Source organism: Hoplias malabaricus, chromosome X1 (genome assembly GCF_029633855.1).
Source record: "Hoplias malabaricus isolate fHopMal1 chromosome X1, fHopMal1.hap1, whole genome shotgun sequence".
NCBI classification, from domain to species: Eukaryota; Metazoa; Chordata; class Actinopteri; order Characiformes; family Erythrinidae; genus Hoplias; species Hoplias malabaricus.
Genome location: NC_089818.1, coordinates 19,903,570 through 19,927,334, shown reverse-complemented (window position 1 = coordinate 19,927,334; position 23,765 = coordinate 19,903,570). Strand labels below are relative to the sequence as shown.

General features: G+C 42.1%; 1 protein-coding gene across 2 annotated transcripts in view; it reads left to right on the top strand.

Annotated features, from left to right (window-relative positions):
• Nucleotides 1-22,794, top strand: part of LOC136675842 (transducin-like enhancer protein 1) — a 32,711-nt gene extending 9,917 nt beyond the window's left edge. For both annotated transcript variants that reach the window (XM_066652616.1, XM_066652615.1), the window contains exons 3-15: nt 9,363-9,463; nt 11,780-11,843; nt 13,104-13,148; nt 14,520-14,582; nt 15,795-15,869; nt 16,462-16,636; nt 16,983-16,999; nt 17,741-17,875; nt 18,436-18,489; nt 19,743-19,901; nt 20,089-20,232; nt 20,492-20,800; nt 20,989-22,794. In XM_066652616.1, the coding sequence (XP_066508713.1) occupies nt 9,363-9,463; nt 11,780-11,843; nt 13,104-13,148; nt 14,520-14,582; nt 15,795-15,869; nt 16,462-16,636; nt 16,983-16,999; nt 17,741-17,875; nt 18,436-18,489; nt 19,743-19,901; nt 20,089-20,232 (1,032 nt within the window). In that variant the 3' untranslated portion in view covers nt 20,492-20,800; nt 20,989-22,794. The remainder of the gene's footprint in view (nt 1-9,362; nt 9,464-11,779; nt 11,844-13,103; nt 13,149-14,519; nt 14,583-15,794; nt 15,870-16,461; nt 16,637-16,982; nt 17,000-17,740; nt 17,876-18,435; nt 18,490-19,742; nt 19,902-20,088; nt 20,233-20,491; nt 20,801-20,988) is intronic.
• The last annotated feature ends 971 nt before the right edge of the window (nt 22,795-23,765 follow it).

Genomic DNA, 23,765 nt, shown 5'->3' with positions numbered 1-23,765 from the left:
TCAGAGCACTGTTGCTCTGTCAATATTATGGGTGTGGGGTGTGTGTATGCATAAATATGGTGTTTGTAAAGACATCTATTATGTTATATATAACACTTACAATAATTTCCCAAAAGTGTTTGGATACACTTTCTAATTAATGACTTGCTTGTTGCTCTGAAGCAGCTGCACATGAACATATGGTCACCGTCCTGAGTGCCCAATGTGGACTAGATGGTCATAAAACATGTGCAGTGGACCTCCACATTGTTCTCTGGAGTGATGGCGCTTCATCTGATTCCTTTGTGAGGAGTCGTGACGAGCTGCTGTGTTTTGTGCGGCCAAACTAGTAACCCAGCACCTTCATCTGACCTCACACGTGCTCTTTGGGCTGAATACATTCAAATCCTCACAGAAATATTCCATAATCTAGGGTACAGCGCTCTCAGAGGAGCCGAGGCTGTTGGTCGTACACAAACACAGAGGAGTTAAAAGTATTGAGCTCACAGACACAATATTACAGTCATGTTACGTATAATATTCCAGTGTGTGCAGTTTTTTGTGGAGCTGCCGTTATGTAGCTGTAAAGTGATCTGTAGTTTTAAGGATGTGTGAAGCCGATTGTTCCTGATCAGAGGAGTCAGTCTCTCGTCTCTGTGTTTGTTCGTCGTTTGATCCGGGCCTCAGAAGAGTCAAAACCATTACGCCGTAATGTGACTAGCGTTTGTGAACTTGTCAGCTCTTGTGAGTTCTGTTGAATACACTGATTACACTCAGGGTGACGAAAAGCGAAGAAACGAAGCTGAATTAGAATGATTTGGCAGCTCCAAACACTGTTTTCAGGCTCTGTTACGATTTGCATTCGAACTCTGTTGATCTCCAGAGCTGAGCCACGATGAGGCAAGTCTGAGGCGCTGTTCTGTATCTGTTTCTGAGCGTGCGCTTATAAATGGATGTGAAAGCAAAGCCCTCCACAAGTGGTAGACATAAAAGGAAGGGCATTATCATAAAAGGAAAGCAGTCTGTATCTCGAAGTCCGGTCATGTGATCTGAGTTAGATCTAATTTGCTTAACTGCAGCGGAGATAATGTGAAGGTTGGGGTTTTCAAAGCCGCTGCAGTAAAAAAAAAAAAAGACACGAGGTAATAATAAATATGAGGTTATTATGGTTTCGAATACTGATGAGGGATAACACCTTTCATGAACACTGGACAATGTTGTGTTTGTATACTGCACGTTGGAGGCTAGTCTTAGGTAGCAGTACACTTTGTTACAACAGAAAGCAGTTTGTGTTGCAGAGGTATTGCCTACTGCAGTGCTGCCTTAAAGGAATATTCCAGTAAATTTCAACGCAATCGCATCTACAGTTTACATCTCATTTACCATTGGAATCATGGTTATGTTTTGGTTGGGGTGGGGGGGGATCTTAAAGAAACACTAGATAAGATTAGTGTTCTACGCTTGTAGGTCTCCACCTAGTGTAATTTTATTTTTACAGCACTGTACTGAAATCAGGCGGCACGGTGGTGCAGCAGGTAGTGTTGCAAGCTCCAGGGACCTGGAGGTTGTGGGATCGATTCCCGCTCCGGGTGACTGTCTGTGAGGAGTGTGGTGTGTTTTCCCTGTGTCTGCGTGGGTTTCCTTTGGGGTGACTGTCTGTGAGGAGTGTGGTGTGTTCTCGCTGTGTCCGCGTGGGTTTCCTCCGGGTGACTGTCTGTGAGGAGTGTGGTGTGTTCTTCCTGTGTCTGCGTGGGTTTCCTCCGGGTGCTCCGGTTTCCTCCTACAGTCCAAAAACACACGTTGGTAGGTGGACTGGCGACTCAAAAGTGTCCGTAGGTGTGAGTGAATGTGTGTGTGTGTTGCCCTGTGAAGGACTGGCGCCCCCTCCAGGGTGTATTCCCACCTTGCGCCCAATGATTCCAGGTAGGCTCTGGACCCACTGTGACTCTGAACTGGATAAGGGTTACAGATAATGAATGAATGAATGTACTGAAATCAGAGGGGAAGGAGAGATCGAGGGGGTTTCCTACCCTCCACCAAAAGATACATAGTGCAGTTTCTGCAGTGCCAAACCTGAAGTATCTATGACAGAAGCTCTATTCACCCTATTGTAGCTTAGTGAAGAATTGCAATGCTGTTGAAGCTGTAATTTTAAGGCAAAAATATAACGCAGTGTTCCTTTAACAGCCACTGATTTAAGAAGGATATTTCCCATGTGGTATCACAATAGATAAAACCTGGGACAAGGATCATTGCTTAGGTCTTCAGGCACTGAACTGAAAGCCTAGGGTGTTGGATAATGATAATCAGCCAATCACGTCTTGATCTGTAGTGAGTTGGTAGCCTCACCAGTGCTGTGTAGTCAGGTATTTAAGATGGAACACAACAGCAACTCTAAGCCATTGTAAAACTGCTCCAAGATAAAATCTCTGTTACAGCATGGAATATTTCAGACAAGTTTAAATATCTGTGGTTAAGCTTGAATGACCAAGAATGTTTATGTAAGAGGCTGTTAGCTTAGTGCTAACATACTACTGGAATCCCTTAGGTGCGCTAGGAGAAATAAGTGAAGTCCTAGCCAATATTTGTTCCTCATTTTCATGTCCTAATTCCGGTTTACCTGTGGTAACAGTATAATCATGTCACATTTCAACATCCCTACACTCTTAGAAAAGAGGGTTCTTCAGCAAAGACGATGGTTCTGAATGGTGACGTGGTCCTTCAGACTGATGGAGAATAATGGTTCTAAATAGAACCCTTGCCTTAACCCTAGAGCCCTACAAGACCTGTTTTTCAGAGTAAATAAGCATTTACTGATCCACGTTCTTTAGTATTTAGTTGGATAAGGCAGGTTTAATTTGAGGAAGAGACAAAGTGGAGGGATTTGCTCCAGTGTTCTGATGATCTCTTTGTGTGTGTTTATGCCATGAATATGTTTGTGCTCATGCTTTGTTGTGTGTTTATACTGTGTGTGTGTGTCTGGCAGCAGGCTCCCTGCCGGGCCGGTTATGATATGACTCCATTGGGCAGCTTCTGTCTGCTCTCAAAAGCCTGGCTGATCTGATCGTGCTGCACTCAGACAAGCAGCAGGCCTGTGAAGCTAGAGCGAGAGAACCAAACCGAAACAGAGCGAGGAGCAAAGCCTAAATTAACGCCTGCGAGTTTTGTTTTATGTACGTTTGGTTTTTGGTCATGTAGAGAATGAGGAATCGAGAGGCAGTATCAAATGAACGTGTCCTAACTGCGTTATCTTCCTCCATCTGCTCCGTGTTTACGGTCCATACAGTTTTTGGTGTTAATGATTAAATCTGCACTCTGCCTCTTTCCCTCCCCCTCCATTTAATGCTACTGCTCTTTAATACGCCGTGTCTCTGTTTCACTCACACACCCACACACACACACACACACACATTAGGGTTGCACAATATAGGCATCAAACTGATATTGTGATTGCATTACTACAGACAGTGATTACAGTTGCCGTGTCGTATATTGAAAAAGCCATTAGTGAATCAGTAACATGATTAACCCTTTTTCGCAATGTTCATAAAAATGCTATTTCTGTAATGTCTCTGCGTATTTCCGTCTAATGCTGATGGAATATGTTTGAATAATGGTAATATGTATCATAATGTATGTAGGATCTGATCTTGCCTTGTGCCCATGTGAACTCTGGACCGTCTGTGATTGGCGTCCATTGTTTTCACAGTTGTGGGTGGTTTTCTCTTCCTTTTTAATCCTAATTGCTCACTAGCAGCTCAACAGAATCAAAACCTTTCACACACACATGGCACCACTGTGTCGTAGTTATTCAGATAACAGCTAAACAGAAGATCCACACAAAGTAAAAGGGAAAGAGATATCAAACAGCATTCTCTGTTACATGGTAGTTTCAGTACCCGTGTGCATGTTTTTGCTCGTGTGTTATCAAAAATAACATCGCCACTGAGGTTATCCACCTGTAATACTCACCTTCAGCTTGTCTTGTGTTGTACACAATAATCACAAGCTTGCTTACTTGTGGGTTGGTAGGCTACAGGTTCCAAAATTATTGTGCTAATGCAAGATTTACAGAAGCATTTTGTAAATGTTTATTAGTGAAGATATTCATAGCGCATAGTGAAACTCACTGTGATTGGTGGAAGAGATGATTTGCATAATGCTTAATGCTGCATATTTAGTTGAGACACCCATTAATAAATGAGACTCACATTGAGATACAACACACACGCAGTCTTGCCATTGTGGTGCTGCTGTGTACTCTGCTACACGTGCCCGGAAACCAAGGCTTACTCTCTCACACACACACAATCTTGTATATGTGAATTGTGGGGACATTTCGTAAATTTACAGTCATTTTGTGGAGATTTATCAGTATATTTTTTATAAGCACTACTCTCTTAAGCCTAAACCTAACCTTCAAACATGTCTCCACCTTAAAATACAATAATTCCTGCAGCAGACCCCACAAGGCGGGGTGTGTAAACAGTTTTGGTCCCCATAATGTGATATATTCCAGGCACACACACACACACATCAGTCATATAACTGCGTGTAACCCTATTGCATAAGCCCAGCAACACTTGCATTAGATGAGTAACACTATAGCAGACTGGCACACTTTAGAAGAGCATGTGTCACACCTTCCCATGATTACTTATGGGAGCATTCCCTAGCACTCATTTCATTAGTTCATTCACAGAGAGAAAGAGAAAGGGGGGAGAGAGAGAGAGAGAGAGAGAGAAAGAGAAAGGGGGGGAGAGAGAGAGAGAGAGAAAGAGAAAGGGGGGAGAGAGAGAGAGAGAAAGAGAAAGGGGGGGAGAGAGGGAGAGAGAGAGAAAGAGAGAGAGAGAGAAAGGGGGGAGAGAGAGAGAAAGAGAAAGGGGGGGAGAGAGGGAGAGAGAGAGAAAGGGGGGAGAGAGAGAGAGAAAGGGAGGGAGAGAGAGAGAAAGGGAGAGAGAGAGAAAGAGGGAGAGAGAGAGAAAGGGAGAGAGAGAGAAATGGGGGGGAGAGTGAGAGAGAGAGAAACGGGGGGGAGAGTGAGAGAGAAATGGGGGGGAGAGAGAGAAACGGGGGGAGAGAACGAGAGAGAGAGAAAGAGAAAGGGGGGGAGAGAGAGAGAGAGAGAAAGGGGGAAAGAGAGAGAAAGGGGAGAGAGAGAGAAAGAGAAAGGGGGAGAGAGAGAGAGAGAGAGAAAGGGGGAAAGAGAGAGAAAGGGGAGAGAGAGAGAGAGAGAAAGGGGGAAAGAGAGAGAAAGGGGAGAGAGAAAGAAGGAGAAAGGGGAGAGAGAAAGAGAAAGGGGGGGAGAGAGAGAGAAAGAAGGAGAAAGGGGAGAGAGAAAGAGAAGAGGGGGGGATGAAAGAGAAGGGGGGGGGAGAGAGAAATAAAGAGAAAGGGGGGGGGGGGGAGTGTATAAAGGATGCTAAAATATGAAAATATTATTATTTTTCATGGACCACATACTGTAATACCCAAAACCATTCTACATTTATGTTATTTCCTCTGAAAACAGCCCTTATCCTTTAGGCCGTGACTGTCCAAACAATAGAGTACTCACCCCAGAGATCAGCAGAGTGCAGTCATTTCTGACACAGACATTCAGTTACATTCAGTTACAGGCTTGAGGTCACTGTGCTCAACACCAGGCATCAGCAAGAGGGGCGTGAAAACAACCAAAAAAATCTTGAAATCTAAATGCAATTAAACAGTCACAGCAATGTTCCAAACACAAAAGCTGTCACAGTCCAGCTAGTTATAGCCATGATGCCTATAAAAGGTGTACGGTGGTCACCGATGTCACAATATCAGGAGCTGTGGTGGTTACTCACGTGACGTTAAAACGAGATGTGAAACTTGCCAATGTGAGATGAGTAAATATAGTCTCTTTTTATGATTGGCTTCTTTAGAATCCGCCTCCCTGTGATGGATCAATCAGGGGGAAGCATGCAATATCGGCTTGTACTGAGGCAACACTGTAACACCGTCGTCAAAATCTCTGATATCACTTTGTGCTTTTGTCTTTTTAATAAGAGACTTGAGGCCTATGGTGGCGTTGTAGTCTAGTTCTCAATGAGGTCCTGACCGCTTTATCTCAGTTAGTATCCTATTATTCCTGCCAGCCTCCAGTCCTGGGGGACACTTTGTGTGTTGCATGCGATCACACATGTAACACACACACACACACACACCTTTCCTGTAGGCTCGTCTGCTGCTGTATCTGTGGCCCATGTGCTGAATATTTCAGCAGTGCCTACAGTTATTCACGGCCCTGTGATTTCCTCCCTCCCTGCCTCTCTCTCTGTCTCCCCCATCTCTCCCTCCCCCTCCCTCCTCCCTCAGTCATCTCTCTTGCTTTTCCTGCCTCACTTGTTTTCTCTCTCTCTTTCCTAGTCTCTCTCTCTCTCCACTCCTTTTCTCCTCCAATCTCTTGCACTCTTTCTTTCTTATTCACTTTTTTGTCTCTACTTCTCTCTCCTACCATTTCAATCAATCTCTCTCTCTCTGTCTCTCTCTCTCCCTCATACTTTGTATTTTCTGTGTATCTTCCTCCCCCTCCGTCTCCTTACTCACTCATCTGTTTCTATCCATTCCTTACTCATCTTTTTCTCTCCCCTTCCTCCCCCTTTTGGTCTCACTCTTCTCCCCCACCCCCTCTGCATTTCCTTCTCACTCTCTCACCCTCATTCTGATTCTGTCATCTCTCGCTCCTCTCCCCTCTCTCTCATCGTCTCATCTTTTTTTTTTCTTGCCTTGCACTTGCGCTCTCTCTCTCTCTCTCTCTCTCTCTCTCTCTCCTGCACTAAAACTGCCTGACACAGTAAAACATTGAGATAGATGGCTGTATTGCTGCAGGACGGCAGTGTGTGGAGAGGGCTGGGTGATAATGCAGTGCTTTGTCATACTGTCTGTAGCCTGTGTGTAATGACCCTCTTGTTTTCTCAGCAGCTGTATGACCACAGCACTGCCCCATTCTCCAGCGCAGCTGCTCCCTGTGCTCCTGCAGCTGCTCTACACCCTTCTCCACTATTCCTCTTTATGAGCACTATCTACATACACCGTCTCTGTGCTAAAGATCACCTGGCACTCGACAGGATGGTGTTACATCGCTTCCTATTTGCGTTGTAGGAAATGTGTATTTGCTGAAGGCAGTTCTCCATATTTGTTTACATGAGACGGTATGCTGATGCTGTGACTGTAATGCTAAGTTACTTTGACGCTGTCCAGTGTGCGCTGGGTAGTTTAAGGCATGCTTAGATGAGACGTCTACTTTAAATTCTGAACCCAAAACCTGCGTTTGGCATGTGATCCTCTTTGAACTTTCAAAGAGTTGGAGCATTGCAACCTAAAAGAGTAGCTTCACTGACTCCTGACTCATTTGAACCAGAGGTAATGCCTTTGGTTTGAGCTGGTAGTGAATTAGAGCTCTACACGTAGTCTATATCTATAATATCCACAGTAGGTCAAATCTATAAAAACAGTCATTTTAAAATGTCAAACTTGACATTAATATGGCTTCTTCACCTAATATCTGCCTGCACTTTTTGGAATTGTTCGTAAACCAGTTTTAAACGGTGCATTTAAAATGTCAAACTTCTTACTAATCATTTAAGTTAGAATTAAAAATCCCCTAATTTTTCAAAAGCTGGTGAACAGTAAGCAAATGGTGATATCTTCAACACATAGCAATATAAAAAACATTGTTTTATATATATACAGTTTTTGCTCTTGGTCACACAGCTCCAGGTTGTGGGTTCAAGTCCCACTCCGGGTGACTGTCTGTGAGGAGTGTGGTGTGTTCTCTCTGTGTCTGCGTGGGTTTCCTCTGGGTGACTGTCTGTGAGGAGTGTGGTGTGTTCTCTCTGTGTCTGCGTGGGTTTCCTCCGGGTGACTGTCTGTGAGGAGTGTGGTGTGTTCTCCCTGTGTCTGCGTGGGTTTCCTCCGGGTGACTGTCTGTGAGGAGTGTGGTGTGTTCTCCCTGTATCTGCGTGGGTTTACTCCGGGTGACTGTCTGTGAGGAGTGTGATGTGTTCTCCCTGTATCTGCGTGGGTTTACTCCGGGTGACTGTCTGTGAGGAGTGTGGTGTGTTCTCCCTGTATCTGCGTGGGTTTACTCCGGGTGACTGTCTGTGAGGAGTGTGGTTTGTTCTCCCTGTGTCTGCGTGGGTTTACTCCGGGTGACTGTCTGTGAGGAGTGTGGTTTGTTCTCCCTGTGTCTGCGTGGGTTTCCTCCGGGTGACTGTCTGTGAGGAGTGTGGTGTGTTCTCCCTGTGTCTGCGTGGGTTTCCTCCGGGTGACTGTCTGTGAGGAGTGTGGTGTGTTCTCTCTGTATCTGTGTGGGTTTCCTCCAGGTGCTCCCATTTCCTCCCATGGTCCAAAAACACATGTTGGCAGGTGGATTGACGACTCAAAACTGTCCATAGGTGTTTTAGTGAATTTTGTATGACCCTTGTTAAGGACTGACGCCCCCTCCAGGGTGTGTTCCCGGCTTGCACCCAGTGATTCCGCAAAGCCACGCAAAAACGTTCCCTCGTAGTGTAACATCATTATCTGTTATTATTGTAAGCTCTTTAAAAATCACCATTGTATCAGTGACAAAACGTATTGTTCGGGCACTAATGAAAACTGCCCAGTTCTCTTATGTAAACAAAGAGACTCCTGCATTGACTAACTATGCAGTAGTGACGGGGGAGAGGGACGGCCATGTATGCTTTTTTTTAATGTTGGGTCAAATATTAATTTAATTTAAAATGAACATGCTATTGAAGGCCATGATTTGGCTTGTAAGGAGTTTCATAAGATTGATGAAAACAATGCCGTGACTGTTCAGGGAGGGGTATTGTATTGTTAGCTTCATTATTTGCAGTCTGCAATGAATAGAACAGAGCTCTATTTACACTCGACTAGAATCTTGGCAAGTCCAGAGAAGTCAGAGAACATGCAGATTGTGTTTTATGCGCTGCGTTGTGACACCTAACATGTCATAAATTATAAAAATAACAGGAAAGAGACTTCTGTAGATTCTTTTTAAAACTGGGTTTTGCCCATGCTGCCAGGGCAATATGAAGATATTTAGTTTTATGATGATATAATAAATCACAGTACGTTTTTCTGAGGAACCCATGTTGTTGGTGCATGCCTTTTTTTTTGGTCTGGTCCAAGAATGAACACACCCAGAGCTGATAAACACTGTCATAACCTGAAATTAACTTTTTCTCTGGATTTGGAATGCGGCTGCTTGAATCTGTGATTGCTCACAGCGGCACACTATAAAAACATTGTTATTGCTTAATAACAATCAACGTTAGTGATTTTCCATTTACTTCCCACTGTTGTATATTCAGTGTATTGAGTCATATTGCAGCTGTCCTGTTTATGTCTCTCAGGCTCCGCTGGTGCCAGGACACGCTGGCATGAAGTTCACAGTGCTGGAGACGTTGGACCATATCAAAGAGGAGTTCCAGCTGTTCCAGGCCCAGTACCATAGGTGAGCACTTGCACTCCTTACTTAAAATATCATCACTCTCTGAACATTTAAGTGGTTGTTGAAGTCTTTTGGGGGAACACATTATACTAGAAATGTCTTAAACATGCTTTGACTTGATTCTGGCACATTGGATGGATCAGGTATTAGATAGAAAGATGAAGCCCAGTCTGAATGTCTGCAGTGTGTAGCTGCTTTCTGGAGGTGAATATTTGAAATACAATAATAAATCAGTGACATTTTAACGCTTGTCATACCTTCAATCAAGTGTGTTGATGTGCTGTGTGTGGCTACTCGATTATTCCATTAATCAATACATTTTTGGACATGTTCAGACATGTTCCTCAACTCACTTTATTATGGTAATCTTACTACAGTAGTGCTATGTTATGACGAGAACACTTGTTATTAATCATTATTATTAATAATAAAATTCAGTAAATATTTTTAATAATTCAATATGACTAATATTCTCATCCCTGCCACTAACAAGCTAACATTGATAATGTTGGCTAACAATAGCATTTAGCTAGAAAGCTAACTTAGCTTGTGCTGTTGACTGTAGTCTGTCTGTTTAAGGTCATCTTCACTAGCAGACGTACACCGGTGCCCGCAGTCAACATTCACTCAGATGGGATCTGGGCCAAAAATAATACATCTGGATTTTTATTGATTAGTTTTTACATACTATTATTATTACTTTTATAAAACCCAGTTTTCTTCCTAATTAAGTTGTGACTAAATTCACCCATTAGCTTCCCACTAATCACACACAATGCTACTAAACTGGAATGGTGCGGGCAAGCACATGCTTGTTATAGCACAGATTGGCATCTATTAACCCTGTTAATTTTGGGTTCGGAGTAGCTAAAGAAGCAGCAACATTGGCCAACCACTAGCTTAGCTTCTAGAATAAGAGCAGGACTTCATTCCTGAGTTGCAGGGTGTACCACCTATGCTAAGCCAATAAGATTTAGTGTCTCAAATCAGACTTAATGCTGTAAGATGACTTGAATGATTGGGCTAAGCTACTTTGTAACCTGATTTGAGCTATTAACCAGTGATCCTGTTAGCGCAGTCTGTGACAGAATGCCATACAGCAGCTAAATGTTTTGATAGTAGCTAAAATCACAGGTAAAATAAAAGTAAGTAAATAAATAAATAAATGTGTGGACACTCCTTCAACATGTCTTCTGAAATGAAGGGTGTCAATAAGTATTCTGCTCCCCTTTGCTGAAGTAAAACCCTCAACTCTTTTGGAACATTTCTGTGAAGATAAGTTAGCAATAAAGGCAACGTCCACAACTGAGGGGAACTGTTGTTCACTTTGGTTTGTTTACGTTCAGAAGCTCCATGACTTTTAAGGTGGAATGTTATGTTTGAGGTAAAAAACAAACGACTTTATCTAAGTGCAGAAGTTGAACTTGTTGGTTTTATTCACAGTTTAATTACCACAGAAACTCATTTGTAACTGGAGTTGTTTAGTTTTGTAGCATTTTTAGACTGTGTTTACTTTCATGCAGTTAGCACTCAAACTGCACCCAAATAAACCCAAATTTACAGTCAGTTCCAGTTTAAATAATCTGAAACAGCAAAAATAAGTCAATCTTACCCACCTGGAGCAGGAAAAGAGCAATATCTTCGGCTCTTTTCATGATTTTCGTTGTCTAAACACCTCCAGATGTGGTTTTTCTGCAGTGAGCAGAGAGAGAGAGGAAGCCTAGCATGTTTTACTCGTTCACTGACACTAGGTCAGTAGGGTTTCATAAACACATTAGATCTAGTTCCTAGCATACAGACTGACTGGAGAGATTGTAAAAGGTGAGGAACCATTTTCTGATTTTTGATTAAAATGGTAAACATCACAAAGTACCCTTGAATTAACATGATCAGGTACAAGTGTTGAATGATTAGTTTTGGACCACAAACACCATTCCAGGTACTGAATGCGCCATCATTACAAAGAAAAAATTCCACTGCTGCCTTTATAATAATGTGCCACTGCTCTATATCATCTCAATTAATTAGTTTCTTTTTGTGGATTACGCAAAAGGTAAAGTAGCAGCGTCTACTCATTTTAAGGGTTTCTACAAGCTTTTGGAGTGTGTTATTGTACATATACACAACAATAAAAGGAGTAGCATACAATACGTCACCATTTTGCCGACTACATCTGAGATCATCCACATCTTATTGTGCTATTAGCCATAACGATATGACATGTCCCTGAGCAGGTTTCTGCAAAGTAATATACTGTGACATGCAATAAAAGAGGGCAGTTCTGAGAGCAGTTTTTCTTCTGTATGTTCTCTTTCTCAGTTTGAAGCTAGAATGTGAGAAACTAGCCACTGAGAAGACAGAGATGCACAGGCATTACATCATGGTGAGTGCCCCTTTTTTTTCTACTGTGAATGACCCATAAAGGCAGTTATGAGAAGAAGTAAATAAGAAAACAGCCCTGCTCTGAACAAAGTAACCCCAGTAAAAAACACTTCTCAAGTGAAAACTCAGATATTGTGAATGTATTGAGGAGTTCTTTTTGATGTTATGATGAAGAATACTCCGATTTTTTTAAAACAAATTCCACCGTACGATCATTCTTACTTGTTTGAAGCACATCTACCAATAGAAAAAGAAAGTGTCTCTAGATGAACTGATATAAAACAAGTAAACATTATCTAGAAATATTCTTGAAATGACAAATATTGACTAGACCTAAGATGATTTAATTTGTTTATACATCATTTTGTGCAGTGATTATCTGTCCTCTACTTCCCCTAGCCCTTTCCCTCTTGAGACAGCCCATGTTTTAATGGTTGTACAATTTGTTTTATTTATAAATGATGCAGCCCTTTCTAATTCCAGATAGTGTCTTTCAATTTACAGCCACATTTCTCCTGTGGTAACACCAGGGAGTAATCATTAACTCAACCATTACGTTAGATTGCAAAACAAGGTCATTTTTCCCCGCGTCATTGATTTGCTGAATGGAGGAGGGAAGGGTAGAGGGAAGAGTAGGGGCTTATTTTCATTTGGACTGGAATCAGAACCCATTTCCACAGCGTATTAGAGGTGGGCAGTGTGACAATATTTACTGTTATTGTGACAGATTTCGTCAGGTAGAGTCCCAATAAGCTTTTGTGAGGATACTCTGGATATTATCAGACTATTGTCAGGGAAAAAACACATAGGAACTGCATGTTCCATTATGAAGAGTACGGGAATTTATGGATAATTTATTTAGTATATTTTAGAATTAACACGGAATAAAAATGAATGAATTAAAAATTAAATTCATAGTTTTAAAACCGAAGCACCTCATGGAACTTAGCTTGTAAACTCACTCACATACAAACATACTCATTTGCTGTTAGTGGCCCTTTAGTGTTGCAATTCCTATCTCTCACATACTCACTCACATTTAGGGACGGCTCCACAAGGGGGTGCTATTGTGCTTTGAATCAATGATACTTTGTGTTCTTGTTGATGAGAAATATCATTTAAGAGGCTTGTAAATTCACTCAAACACTCACATACTCCTTCACAGTTAAGAACCATACCAAATTATCCGTATTGGTATATTCTCTTTACTCTGTATTTATAAACCATGTGGGTTTTTGTTTCTTTTTCTTTTTTTGCACAGTATTATGAGATGTCCTATGGATTAAACATCGAGATGCAAAAACAGGTAGGTTTTCTAAAATATTAGATATTAGGTCTGTTGCGTGTAAACATTCTGTGTTATTAGTCACTGTACATAACAAAACTTGTGCATTAGGGTTCTCCTCCAAGTGTGTTGAGTTGTGCAGTGAGATTATGGTGGAAGATGCTATCGATGTTTTAGAGGAAGCTTGAGATAATTCACAATATTTGTCTTTTCTCTGTGGTGTACCATATTTGTACAGTTTTCTTGTTGTTTAATATGTAGAAAGAAATTGTATGAGGCACATTTATTACTCTTTTAAATGTGGAAAATGGATGTAGATGCCTGGATTAAATTAACGAGACACTCAACTATATTTAGCCGTAAGTTAATTTATTTAAAACATTTTTCATGTATAAAATCACTGTTCTATCTGAAGGTTATTTTAGGCTTCAGTTTTGGGCCTGAACAACGACAAAGCTGCTGAACGCTGAATAAATAAAAACATAACAAATGACTTCTTGAATATTCTAATTATTCAGGCCAACCTTAATACATGCATATAAACACACACACACGCACACAAACATACAGAGTGGGCTAATCCAGATAAGACCCCTGGTGCTTTCCTCTTTTTCCAGGCCATCTGGATTTGAGGGTGTATGTGGGTCACAGTGGAAAAGCTGTGGAACTGCCTCTGGTGGTGTGTGTGTCTATGTTGGTGTGTGTGTTTGCTTTGTTTCAGTGTATTGTGAGTGAAGGTGTATGTGGAGGTTTGATGGAGTGTATACATCTACCCCATGACTCTGAGGCACTGATTCATGCTCTGTGTGTCACTAAATACAGTTGAATGAACTGAATGAGTATTAAAGTGTCCACTAGGGGGCTTTCCATTTGGGGTTTTATTTTCAAAAGCCTATAAAAAGACTGCTCTTCTGGCCAAATGTTTTTGGACACCTGCCTCAGTATTGATAGGAAGTATATTCTTCATTTGGTGTCGTACCTGTGCTGATACATTTCTGTGAGTATTTGGCAGTGTTCATCCGGATGAGCATTAGTGAAGTCTAGAGGGGTTCTGATGTTGGATGGTATTTTCTGGATCTTCTAGCTGACATTTGGTATCGAATGAGGCTCCGTTTAGGCTTGTGCAGCTGTTTCAGAGCATGGAGTTTGTGTACAACAGAACATATGATTCCATAATGAGTACAGCTTAAAATAACTTAATTTGGAGAGTGTGTTTTGTGTAATTGTCATGCATGCGATTATATGCAAATCTCAGGCCTCCTCAGTCAAATGATTGGGTTTTCATCTGATAAGACAATTCTGGTAGTATTGTCATATTTACAATGTCCTCTACTGGCTGATGGGATATTCTCTGACCCGTGTGTGTGTGTGTGTGTGTGTTTCCCCCTGCAGGCGGAGATTGTAAAACGGCTCAGTGCTATATGCACTCAGATCATCCCACTCCTGTCCCAAGAGGTGAGTGAGCAAAACTATTGGTGAAAACACACACACACCGAATTACACACACGACCAATCATAGCCCAACATTAAAATGTGGTTCCTATGAACACCCCTTTCTCCCCTGCCACCCCCCCCCCTTTCCTTTAGGGCTATTTAGATGTTAATTATTTACAAGATCACTGGTCATCAACAGTCTGACCTCCACCCCTTTAATACATCAATATTTAATACAGCTTTTTTTACCAGGCACACACACAGCATCTGGGGATTTTCTAGCTATTACACCCCGAAAAAAACCCCAGTCGAACCCGACCCAGAGAGTATCTGTTTGTTTGACTGAGTTGAAGTCAAGTAAACACGTGTGATGTGTCGAGACTTTGCCGCTGGGCTATATTTATATTAAAGAGCCCATATCATGGAAAACCTTATTATTTTATCAAGCCAGTATCTTACATTGTTTTTATTAAACTGGGGGTCTGCACTGATTTCTTTCAGCTGCAGTTTTATGACATTTTGGAAGCTCTTTGTGTGAAATTTGAAAAACAAAAAATTCATAGACATGCTTCAACATTAAATGGGGAAAAAAATATTCTGGACTCTGCTTCAAAGTCAGAGCCTGTGTGGAGATTTAAGATAAGAGTTATTGTTGTGCGAGAGATGATACATATTAATTTTTACTGCATCTGCTTAAGAATAAAACATAATATAGAATTTGTGCACGTCTTTTTTTCATTGTGTTTCAGTAGAATATCTGATAGTTTTCCTGGAACCTAAACAAGGACAGATATATTTGAGGTTAAAATGCACTTACAATAGAAACAGCTGCCCTTTGACTTCTATTATTAATATTTCAAATACTTTGGCTATGATAGGTCATGAGAAATGTGTCAATTATTATGTTGTGAGATCCCATTGAGCAGATGGGGACTTGGTATCTATTGAATGCTTTGAAGAGTGAATGAGTGCTCGTGGAAAAGGATTTACTTTTTTTTTTAAAGGTGCTCTTTCAGGGGAGTTTTCTCAGGAACAGATAATGGACTAACAGATTTATTCACATTACCTGGTGATTACTATCACAGAATCCAATTTTCTGGGTCTCACTTATTGTATTGAGTTGTTAAAGGGAGGATTTGACCTACTTGGCGCTGTGCGGTAGTCCATTATGTGCATCCTAATACATGCGTGTGTGTGTGTGTGTGTGTGTATATGTGTCTGCTTGTTATGCAGCATCAGCACCAGGTGGCCCAGGCTGTTGAGAGGTCCAAACATGTGAGCATGGCTGACCTGAACGCCATCATAGGGGTCAGTCACCTCCTCCTCTTCCTACACCAATCACACCACAGCAGCACTGCTCTCACCAATCACAACCATGATGCTGTATAAGGTTCCCCAAATCCTGTCAGTGTAGTGTCAGCTTGACCAATGATCCATCTGTGAAGCCACAAAACACAAGCTCTGCTCATCCATGCATTACTTGGATAAACTATACACTCTGTGTGATATTATTAGACATATTGTTGTTATCAGTATACATATGTGGATATATATATAAAATACTGTAGTGTTATCAATATGAGGTTATTTTTGAGTTTGTTACATCGTAAACTCACAAACTGCTGTTGAATGTTTTATAAACACGTGTAGATTGCGAAATGTTCTTCAGTTGGATGTTTATTGCCACTTCCAGTTGTGCAGGTCCCATTAGACGGTGGCGGTAGTCTTTCTGTTTCATTTAATTAAAAAAAACAACATGTTAAAACAGACACAGGCTCTCCACTGCCCTCTGGTGGAGAATAGAGTTCAGACATATCATGGATATTCATAAGAACCTAGGACGATAAAGAGAATCATAATTGCTTTTCACACAGTTCATGTTTTTGTCTCCACACCGCAGCAACAGCAGCTTCAGCATCTTTCCCATCATGCCCCGGGGTTCCCCATGACGCCACATCCCTCGGGGTTGTCCCTGGGGGCAGGGGGTCTAATGGCCCTCCCAGCAGCCTTCCCCTTCCCCCCACACCTGGCACCTAAAGATGATCTCACTCACCCCGAATCTGTGGATCTTAGAGGTATATTCGTGTCTTGTTTAATTTCTCTGTCCTTGTCTGTAACGTGGGAACTGTGTAATTGTTCGGTTCGGCCCTAAAAACCTACCATGCTACTGCAGGCTGAAGTGCAGCTGCTTGGGCACTGTTACCCCGACTCTGTGACTGTTACCCTCTCATTGAAATGCAGTTTCTAAAGATAATAAAGGTGTAAAGGAAAAATTCACAATGTCTTCCTCTGACTGTGACATTATGATTGTTAATAAATCAGTCATAATGTGGCAAAGATCAAACGCTTGTATGTGGTGACATATGAATGTGTGTAATCTAATTAAATAAAAGCTCAACCTCTTTTTCTTTATTATTCTAGATGGTGTGCCAAACAGGGTGAGTATCAGCTCTGGTCGTTTACCTCAGTGTCAGTGCAGATGAATGACTTCCATTAGGGACAGTTGGGATGTGTTGCTTATATAAACTCTGCATTCTGCCGTGTGAATTGTTCTGTGTAATGTAGCCCTGGTCTGTGGCCTCTTATTGATTTTGTGTTTTATATATATATATGTGTGTGTGTGTGTGTGTGTGTGTGCTTATGGAACGAGCTGGGAGTCCCCACAGGGCCATCAGTCAGTGAACTAAATGGAGGCTGCATGGCTTTAGGCTTTATTTTAGAACAATGCCACTTGGATTGTTTATTAATTTATGCTCAGCTTTCCACTGACTGGTGAAGTGAAGTGGTGAAGTGTGTGTACTGTACGTGCTGAACAGGGTGCTGTGTAATTTTAGAGTTAAGGGGGAAAGGGCACTACTTCACTTGCCTAATGATGTAAACTCGCATGATGTTGGTCACATTCAAAGAGCAGAATGTCAGTGAAGACTGTTGGACTGGGACAGAGCTAATGATTTAAACCGAAGAGGGAAGCAGTTTTAATTGATTGTGTTTATAACTGTAAAAGAAAAACTACTATGACTCAGAGCTCAAAAATAAGCCTGGGGTGAAGTAGTGCTTTTCCGTTCCACCTTAAACCTATTTTCAACATGCGACTGCTTGTATGTAGTTGTGCAATGTGAAGTCCTTTTTCCTATAAATGACTGCATGAAGTGGTCAGTGTTCTGATGTGTGTTGGTCAGGGCTTTGCGGACTTGTCCGTGATGGGTCAGTCTTTGGGCCAGAGGCTTCCTCTGTCTCTGACCTGCCCTCCAGAGACTGAAACTGACAGCAAGAGGAGCAACACAGCAGAGAAAGCCAGCATTAACACACCCCGGGTAATGCTGTCTCACACAAAACCACACACACACAGTCAACCGCACATACACTTATAAACAGTCATAATGATGATGGGGCAGTGGCATTAGACCACTGCTGCAGTTTTCCACACAAACACTACACCACATCCTGACCTCAATTATACACTTCACAGTGATTCACCAGTCTAGCAGTAAACCTTTTATACGCACTGGAAATCAGTCATTTAACCCTAAAGACTTTCAGAGTGACCACAGGGGTCATTTTGAATGAAAACTTCGGTACTGTGTCTTTTTTGTAATGACTGTGAGGTACTTCTAAGAGTGGATTGTTAGAGTTTGAACTAATCACCCTGTAGATTATGAATAAGTAAATTAATGACAGGTTTATTATGTAGTTCCCTGAATACACGTACACCGTGACTTATTAATTTTACAAAGGGTTGGTCTCCTGAAAAGTTTTGTCTGCACTGCAGAGTGTGTTTGTGTGATCAAATAAATCTCATCTGAGTTTAGCCACAGTTCACAGTAAGTACATGATGTAAGACGTGTAACTGATGATGTTTGGCTGCTCCCCACAGGAAAGTGAAGTGGACAAAAATGAGGACAGTCTGAGACGGGACAGCGCTAAAGAGGTATGGCCTGATTATTTTGTTCCCTCCTCTTCTCCACGGCCTTGGCCTACCATCAACATTGTGTCTATATTTAATGCCCCAGTCAGGCGCTACTGCAGTTAGCTGCTTTCACTGCTCACAGCTCAGAACAGAATCCCAGCAGCGACCTTGCTGTCTGTTAGCATTAAAAACTCTAAAATAAAAGTCCTCTTAGAGTAACACATAGGACACTTTTATACCACACACCGTTTTTAATAAACTTTTCTAGTTTAACTTTTCCCAACAAAGCATACTCTAATCTTAAAGGGTAAGCACCACTTAATGGACCTCCATGAATATTTCACATTATTTTAGTTACTGATTATGAATTAAAATGAAAATAGCAGCTTAATTTGCTTTAAAACTGACAATTTTATTAAATTGATGGAAAAACCCGAGCTCGCTACGGAAATTCTTGAACGCGACCGTGACGTCACTGGTGGACAACAGCTGAACAACGCCGCGGTAAAACACCGTTATGACTGACTGTTATGACAGTATCTAGCTAAATAACCAACATTATTCATGACAATAGCCTAGCAATAAGCTAAACTCAAATGTAGAGGTACCGTTATTCTTGTAAATGTGATCGAAGTCGAACTCGAATTCATCCGACACTATAAACCTCCGTAATGCAGCTACGTAGCCGAGTATAATCTGAGCCACCGAGTTTAGCGAGTCAAGCTAACGTTAACTAACACCAACTAAAACAGGCGAAGTGAGTGTCCTTACCCTGTTTACCTCCATGTTACAGAGGCTCTTGAACACCTTTCGTTGGTGTCCTTACATGCCCATATTGTTGGAAAAGCGCCAGTGAAATGAGCTACAGATAACGGAGTGAGCGGAGGGTCCTTTCCAAAGTGCCCGTTTAAAGTTGACAAATTTAGTCCATTTTCTGGATATTTTGGGATCTTTGGGCCATTTGTTCACAGATGTCCCACTGTACATTGAATGATTGCAGCCAAAAACAACACACCTTTTCGTCATTTTGCATTAAATTAAGTGCAGCTTCTAGAGTTGTTGTCCACCATCTACGTCACAGGCAAGACGCCTATTAGAGTTTCCCAACACCGTTGGGGGTTGGGGGGGGTACTTCTCCTGTGATGTCTGTGTTTTGGACATACGTTTTTCTTTGGACAGTGACGTTATAGAAATTAGGACATGTGTCTGCATTATTGTTTATATATGATACGTTATGGTTAATATCTCTTCTCTCCTGTTCATTGACCTGGTAGAAGAGCGTGTCTCCTGCAGGAGCAAGCCCCAGGTCAGCTGACGGAAACGGAGTGGATGGCTCACCGGTCCAGCGAAGGAACACTTCCAGAGAAGCCCACTCACCACCCTCTCCCTTCCCCCACCCACACACACCCAGCCACCGCAAAAGCCCCTCCCAGGTACACAGTGCACCCTGTCTGTAAACAACACACACTACACAACACAGAAAAAATGCAGTGTGATTACGTGGAGACATGTGGAACTCCTAAAAATCACACACACCCCTCTCTTTCAGATCAACAGCATCTAAATCTTTCATGACTTTTGAACTGCTACTATTCCCTCTCTTTGTGTTTGTATTTTTAGGAGGAAAAGACTCGCTCTCCCTCTCAGTCTCCATCCCGAGACACTGCATCTCCAGGCTCTGCTCCTACTCCTCTTCCTCCTCCCGCCCCTGCTCGGCCTCTCTCCTCCCCGGCACGCGTTCCCTCTCCTCCTATTCAGCACTAGGTCAGACCCTACACATCATTTCATTTCTCAGTAAAGTTAATATCACAGGTGCCTTCCACAGGGAAGTTCTGGAAATGCCACTTCACTTATTCACATACTTGCTCACATTTAGCAGGTTATACATTCTCCACAAGGGGGCACCATTAGCTGTAACAAATCCATGAAACATCGTTTTAAATCAAAATGTTAGGTGTATCTATTTATCTGTCGCTCTTGTTTCCACCTCATTCTCACAAAGTGAAACTGTTTGTCCTCGCAGGACGCACTCCGCTCTGTGGAGTGAAAAGGGTGGGAGACAACGCGCCCCCTCCCCCACCCTCCCTATCCAGCAACACACTGGCTCCGTCCCAAAAAGCAGTGGGGCTCAGGCACCAAGTGCCTGCTCGGGACCTCTGTGTGTGCCCACTGACCCTCGGAGCCGCACCGTGAGCTTGACCACAGCTGCGTCCAACAAACCACAGCTCTGCCTCTGAGGCACAGCTTAACAAGCCTGTCAGCAGCCACTGTGACTGACAGCTCTCTAAGCCAATCAGGCAGCTGCAGGGCTGTGGCCAAGCTGAGCGTATTGGTGAGTTGATGTGTTTCATTATCAGTAGAGTCAATAATGTTAGACACACTATAGAACAGTGTAAGTGTTTTGAGCTGCTCTGGTGATTTCTGTTAGCAACCGTTGGAAAAGAAGCAGTGGCTAGTGTGCGTTTACAAGCCTCAGCTTGTTATTATTCTAACGATTTTCCTTTCTTTTTGGTTCTACAGTGGTTAGCCATCGGAAGAAACCCCTGCTGAACCTCTTCAGACATGAAACAGAGTGAAGAGGATGTTTAGAAATGCATTGGGAACTATTTTAACGTTTTCAGAGGCTGAACTAACGGCAACAGAATCTTCCAGACAGCTGCTGGACAGGACTGGACTGTCTTTTACCAGAGAAGAAAATGGACCTATATTTGGCTGTTCTACATTACTCGGATTACCAGCATATCCTAAACGGACATACGTCAGTGGGCAGTTCAACTATAACAACTCAGTATGACTTTACTATTTTGTATTTGCATAATTTTTCTAACAACGGAGAAGATTCATACGTATTTACTCTTTCACATTGACTTTCCCTTTCATACACTCCATGCCGCTGTTTACACCTTTCTGTAAAAAGCTAGAGTTATGCCCACTATCTGTACTTCACCTCCTGTAACTAGAAAACTAGTGTAAGCCAACTGTTAAAGCAGAATGTAGAGTGCTCACATTTAAGGTGTCGTCCCTATTGCAGCAAAACCTTGAAGCTCAGAAGCTCTGACTTGATTTGATTGATCGAATAATATCAGTCATCCATGCGCCCATTGATTCCAGGAACCAAGGAGTGGATGGATGAATGGCCACTTTTTGTTAAGGGATGTTGGTATTTTCACACACTGTAATATAAAATGCAGTTTCAAGGTTTTGTTACAGCAGTAATGGTATTTTAAGCTACTGTACAACTATCTCAGAGTTCTTGGACGTGTTCGGTTGGCAGTTGCATAAATTGTAAACGCAACTGTTCAGAAATCACAGCAAACAGCCGCCCTTTAGATTTAGTCTCCAGTGAAAAACCTATTGTCGCTTTCCAAAGAAAAACACGTCAAAGAAGTAAAAGCCTTAAATTTCAACGGAAGTCAAATTAAAAAGATGTTCTTCCAAATGATTTCGGAGCATTTCTATTGGTCCGTTCCTCATGAAGTTTTCACACAATGATGTAATCTGATAAAAATGGAGATACATGTTTTTCTTTGGACAGCGACAGTATTTAAGAGAAAATGACACTTAAGTATTACACAGTGTTTCATTTGATTATATTACAGCTCCTCATGTTTTTTTTAAATACCTGCTTTCAGTTTCTTTTTCAAGGTTTTCCAGCGTCACAGCCAGCGTCCAGTCTCAGGAGTCGGTTGCATTTTCTGTTTCTCACGATTCTAACATTCCCAAACACTGTTAACACTTTGACAAACAGTTTCACTTTGTGTAGCTTTGAGTCGTCATCTCACAATCTCTTTTTACACATGCAGCAAACAGCGGAAGATTTTCGGTGTCAGATGCGTTCTCACAGCAGGTAAATGCTCTGCGTGCTTTAGGCATGGGGCGGCACCTCTGCAGCATGTGCAGGAGATACAGCAAATTCTCTGGGATGTTAGCAGCTCTATTCACATATGAGCTTTTGCTAGGGAGCTAGAGGGATAAAATCCATGTGAGTGTTTGCATTCACAGATACAGCTCCTCAGGGTAAACTATAGAAAATGTACAGGTTACGGTGGACGTGTGGAAGGGGCTATAGTGGAAGTATAGACACGGGCAGCTGTGAGGAATCTGCTTTTAAAGATGAACTTTTAGTGTGGCTTTTAGGGCTCACATTTTTAAATGTTTTGATTATACTTTTTTTTTTTTTTTTACAGGTTTGCAGACTTTTTTTTCTTTTCCTCTTTTTAATGCAACATCTAAACTCCACAGAAATTAATAATTGATGGTCATTTAACCAGGAAATTAAATAAAGGGTGGTCTCTGATCTTTGCAAATTATTGTCCATTGGAAGCAATTCGGATTTGCTGCAACCTGACGACTTCTGCCACAAGGGGTCAGCACTGTCAAGCCCTACCAGATGTGTGTCACATGACACTGTTTCTCCCTGTTCAGTAAACAATAACAATAGTTATATTGCAAACGCACCTGCTTTTTCTTTCTCAGTGGTCAAACTCATGATGTGAGTCATGTCCAGTGCTTGAAGGGAACGTGCTCTGGCCATGGTTTAAGTCACAGGGCAGACGTCATTAGATTATTATGTTAGAGAAAGAGAGGCAGTATTTCAGTCACCCAGAGAAACATCAGGGCTCCATATTAAATCAATACAAACACCTCTGGCTCTCTGAGACTGACGCCTGATTTTTATGGGAGCGGAACCCCCGCGGGCTCTTTGTATGAAACGCTGTAGTGCTTGGTTTGGACAGGACGTCATATGTCCATCAGTCAAAGGAGGGTCCACACAATACAGTTGGCCATAAACCCATCAGGGGATTAATAACAGGAACACCGCACATTCTGGGGCTTTAAAAACACACCCACACCTACTTTATTGGAAAGGCCAAATATTGCGCACACAGACATACAGTCTGCACAGCTTACATCGCCATAAAATCAGGGAGCAGCTGCACATGAGTGTAAGGTCAGCATAATCTAGAAGGGCTGGGGCACCATCAGCGTCTGAGCCAAAACTAATCACCTATTGAGCAGATGCAGTTTCTCAGTCGTGGCTCAGCCAGGGAATCAAAATGGACGCCGTGTCGGACCAAGACCCTTTTGTGGAGCTGGGGCTGTGTACAAACACTGGAGCTTTTTTCCAGCACACAAACAAACCAGAGCGCTAACAAATGGTGTGGAAACAAATTGTGATTTTTGCAAACATCACCTTAAAGAACTATTGATGTAACATACTGGTTCAATACGGTTAACCCATTCATGCCCATAGCTGGTTTTTAAAATGTTCCATATCTACGCCCTTTCAAGCAGCC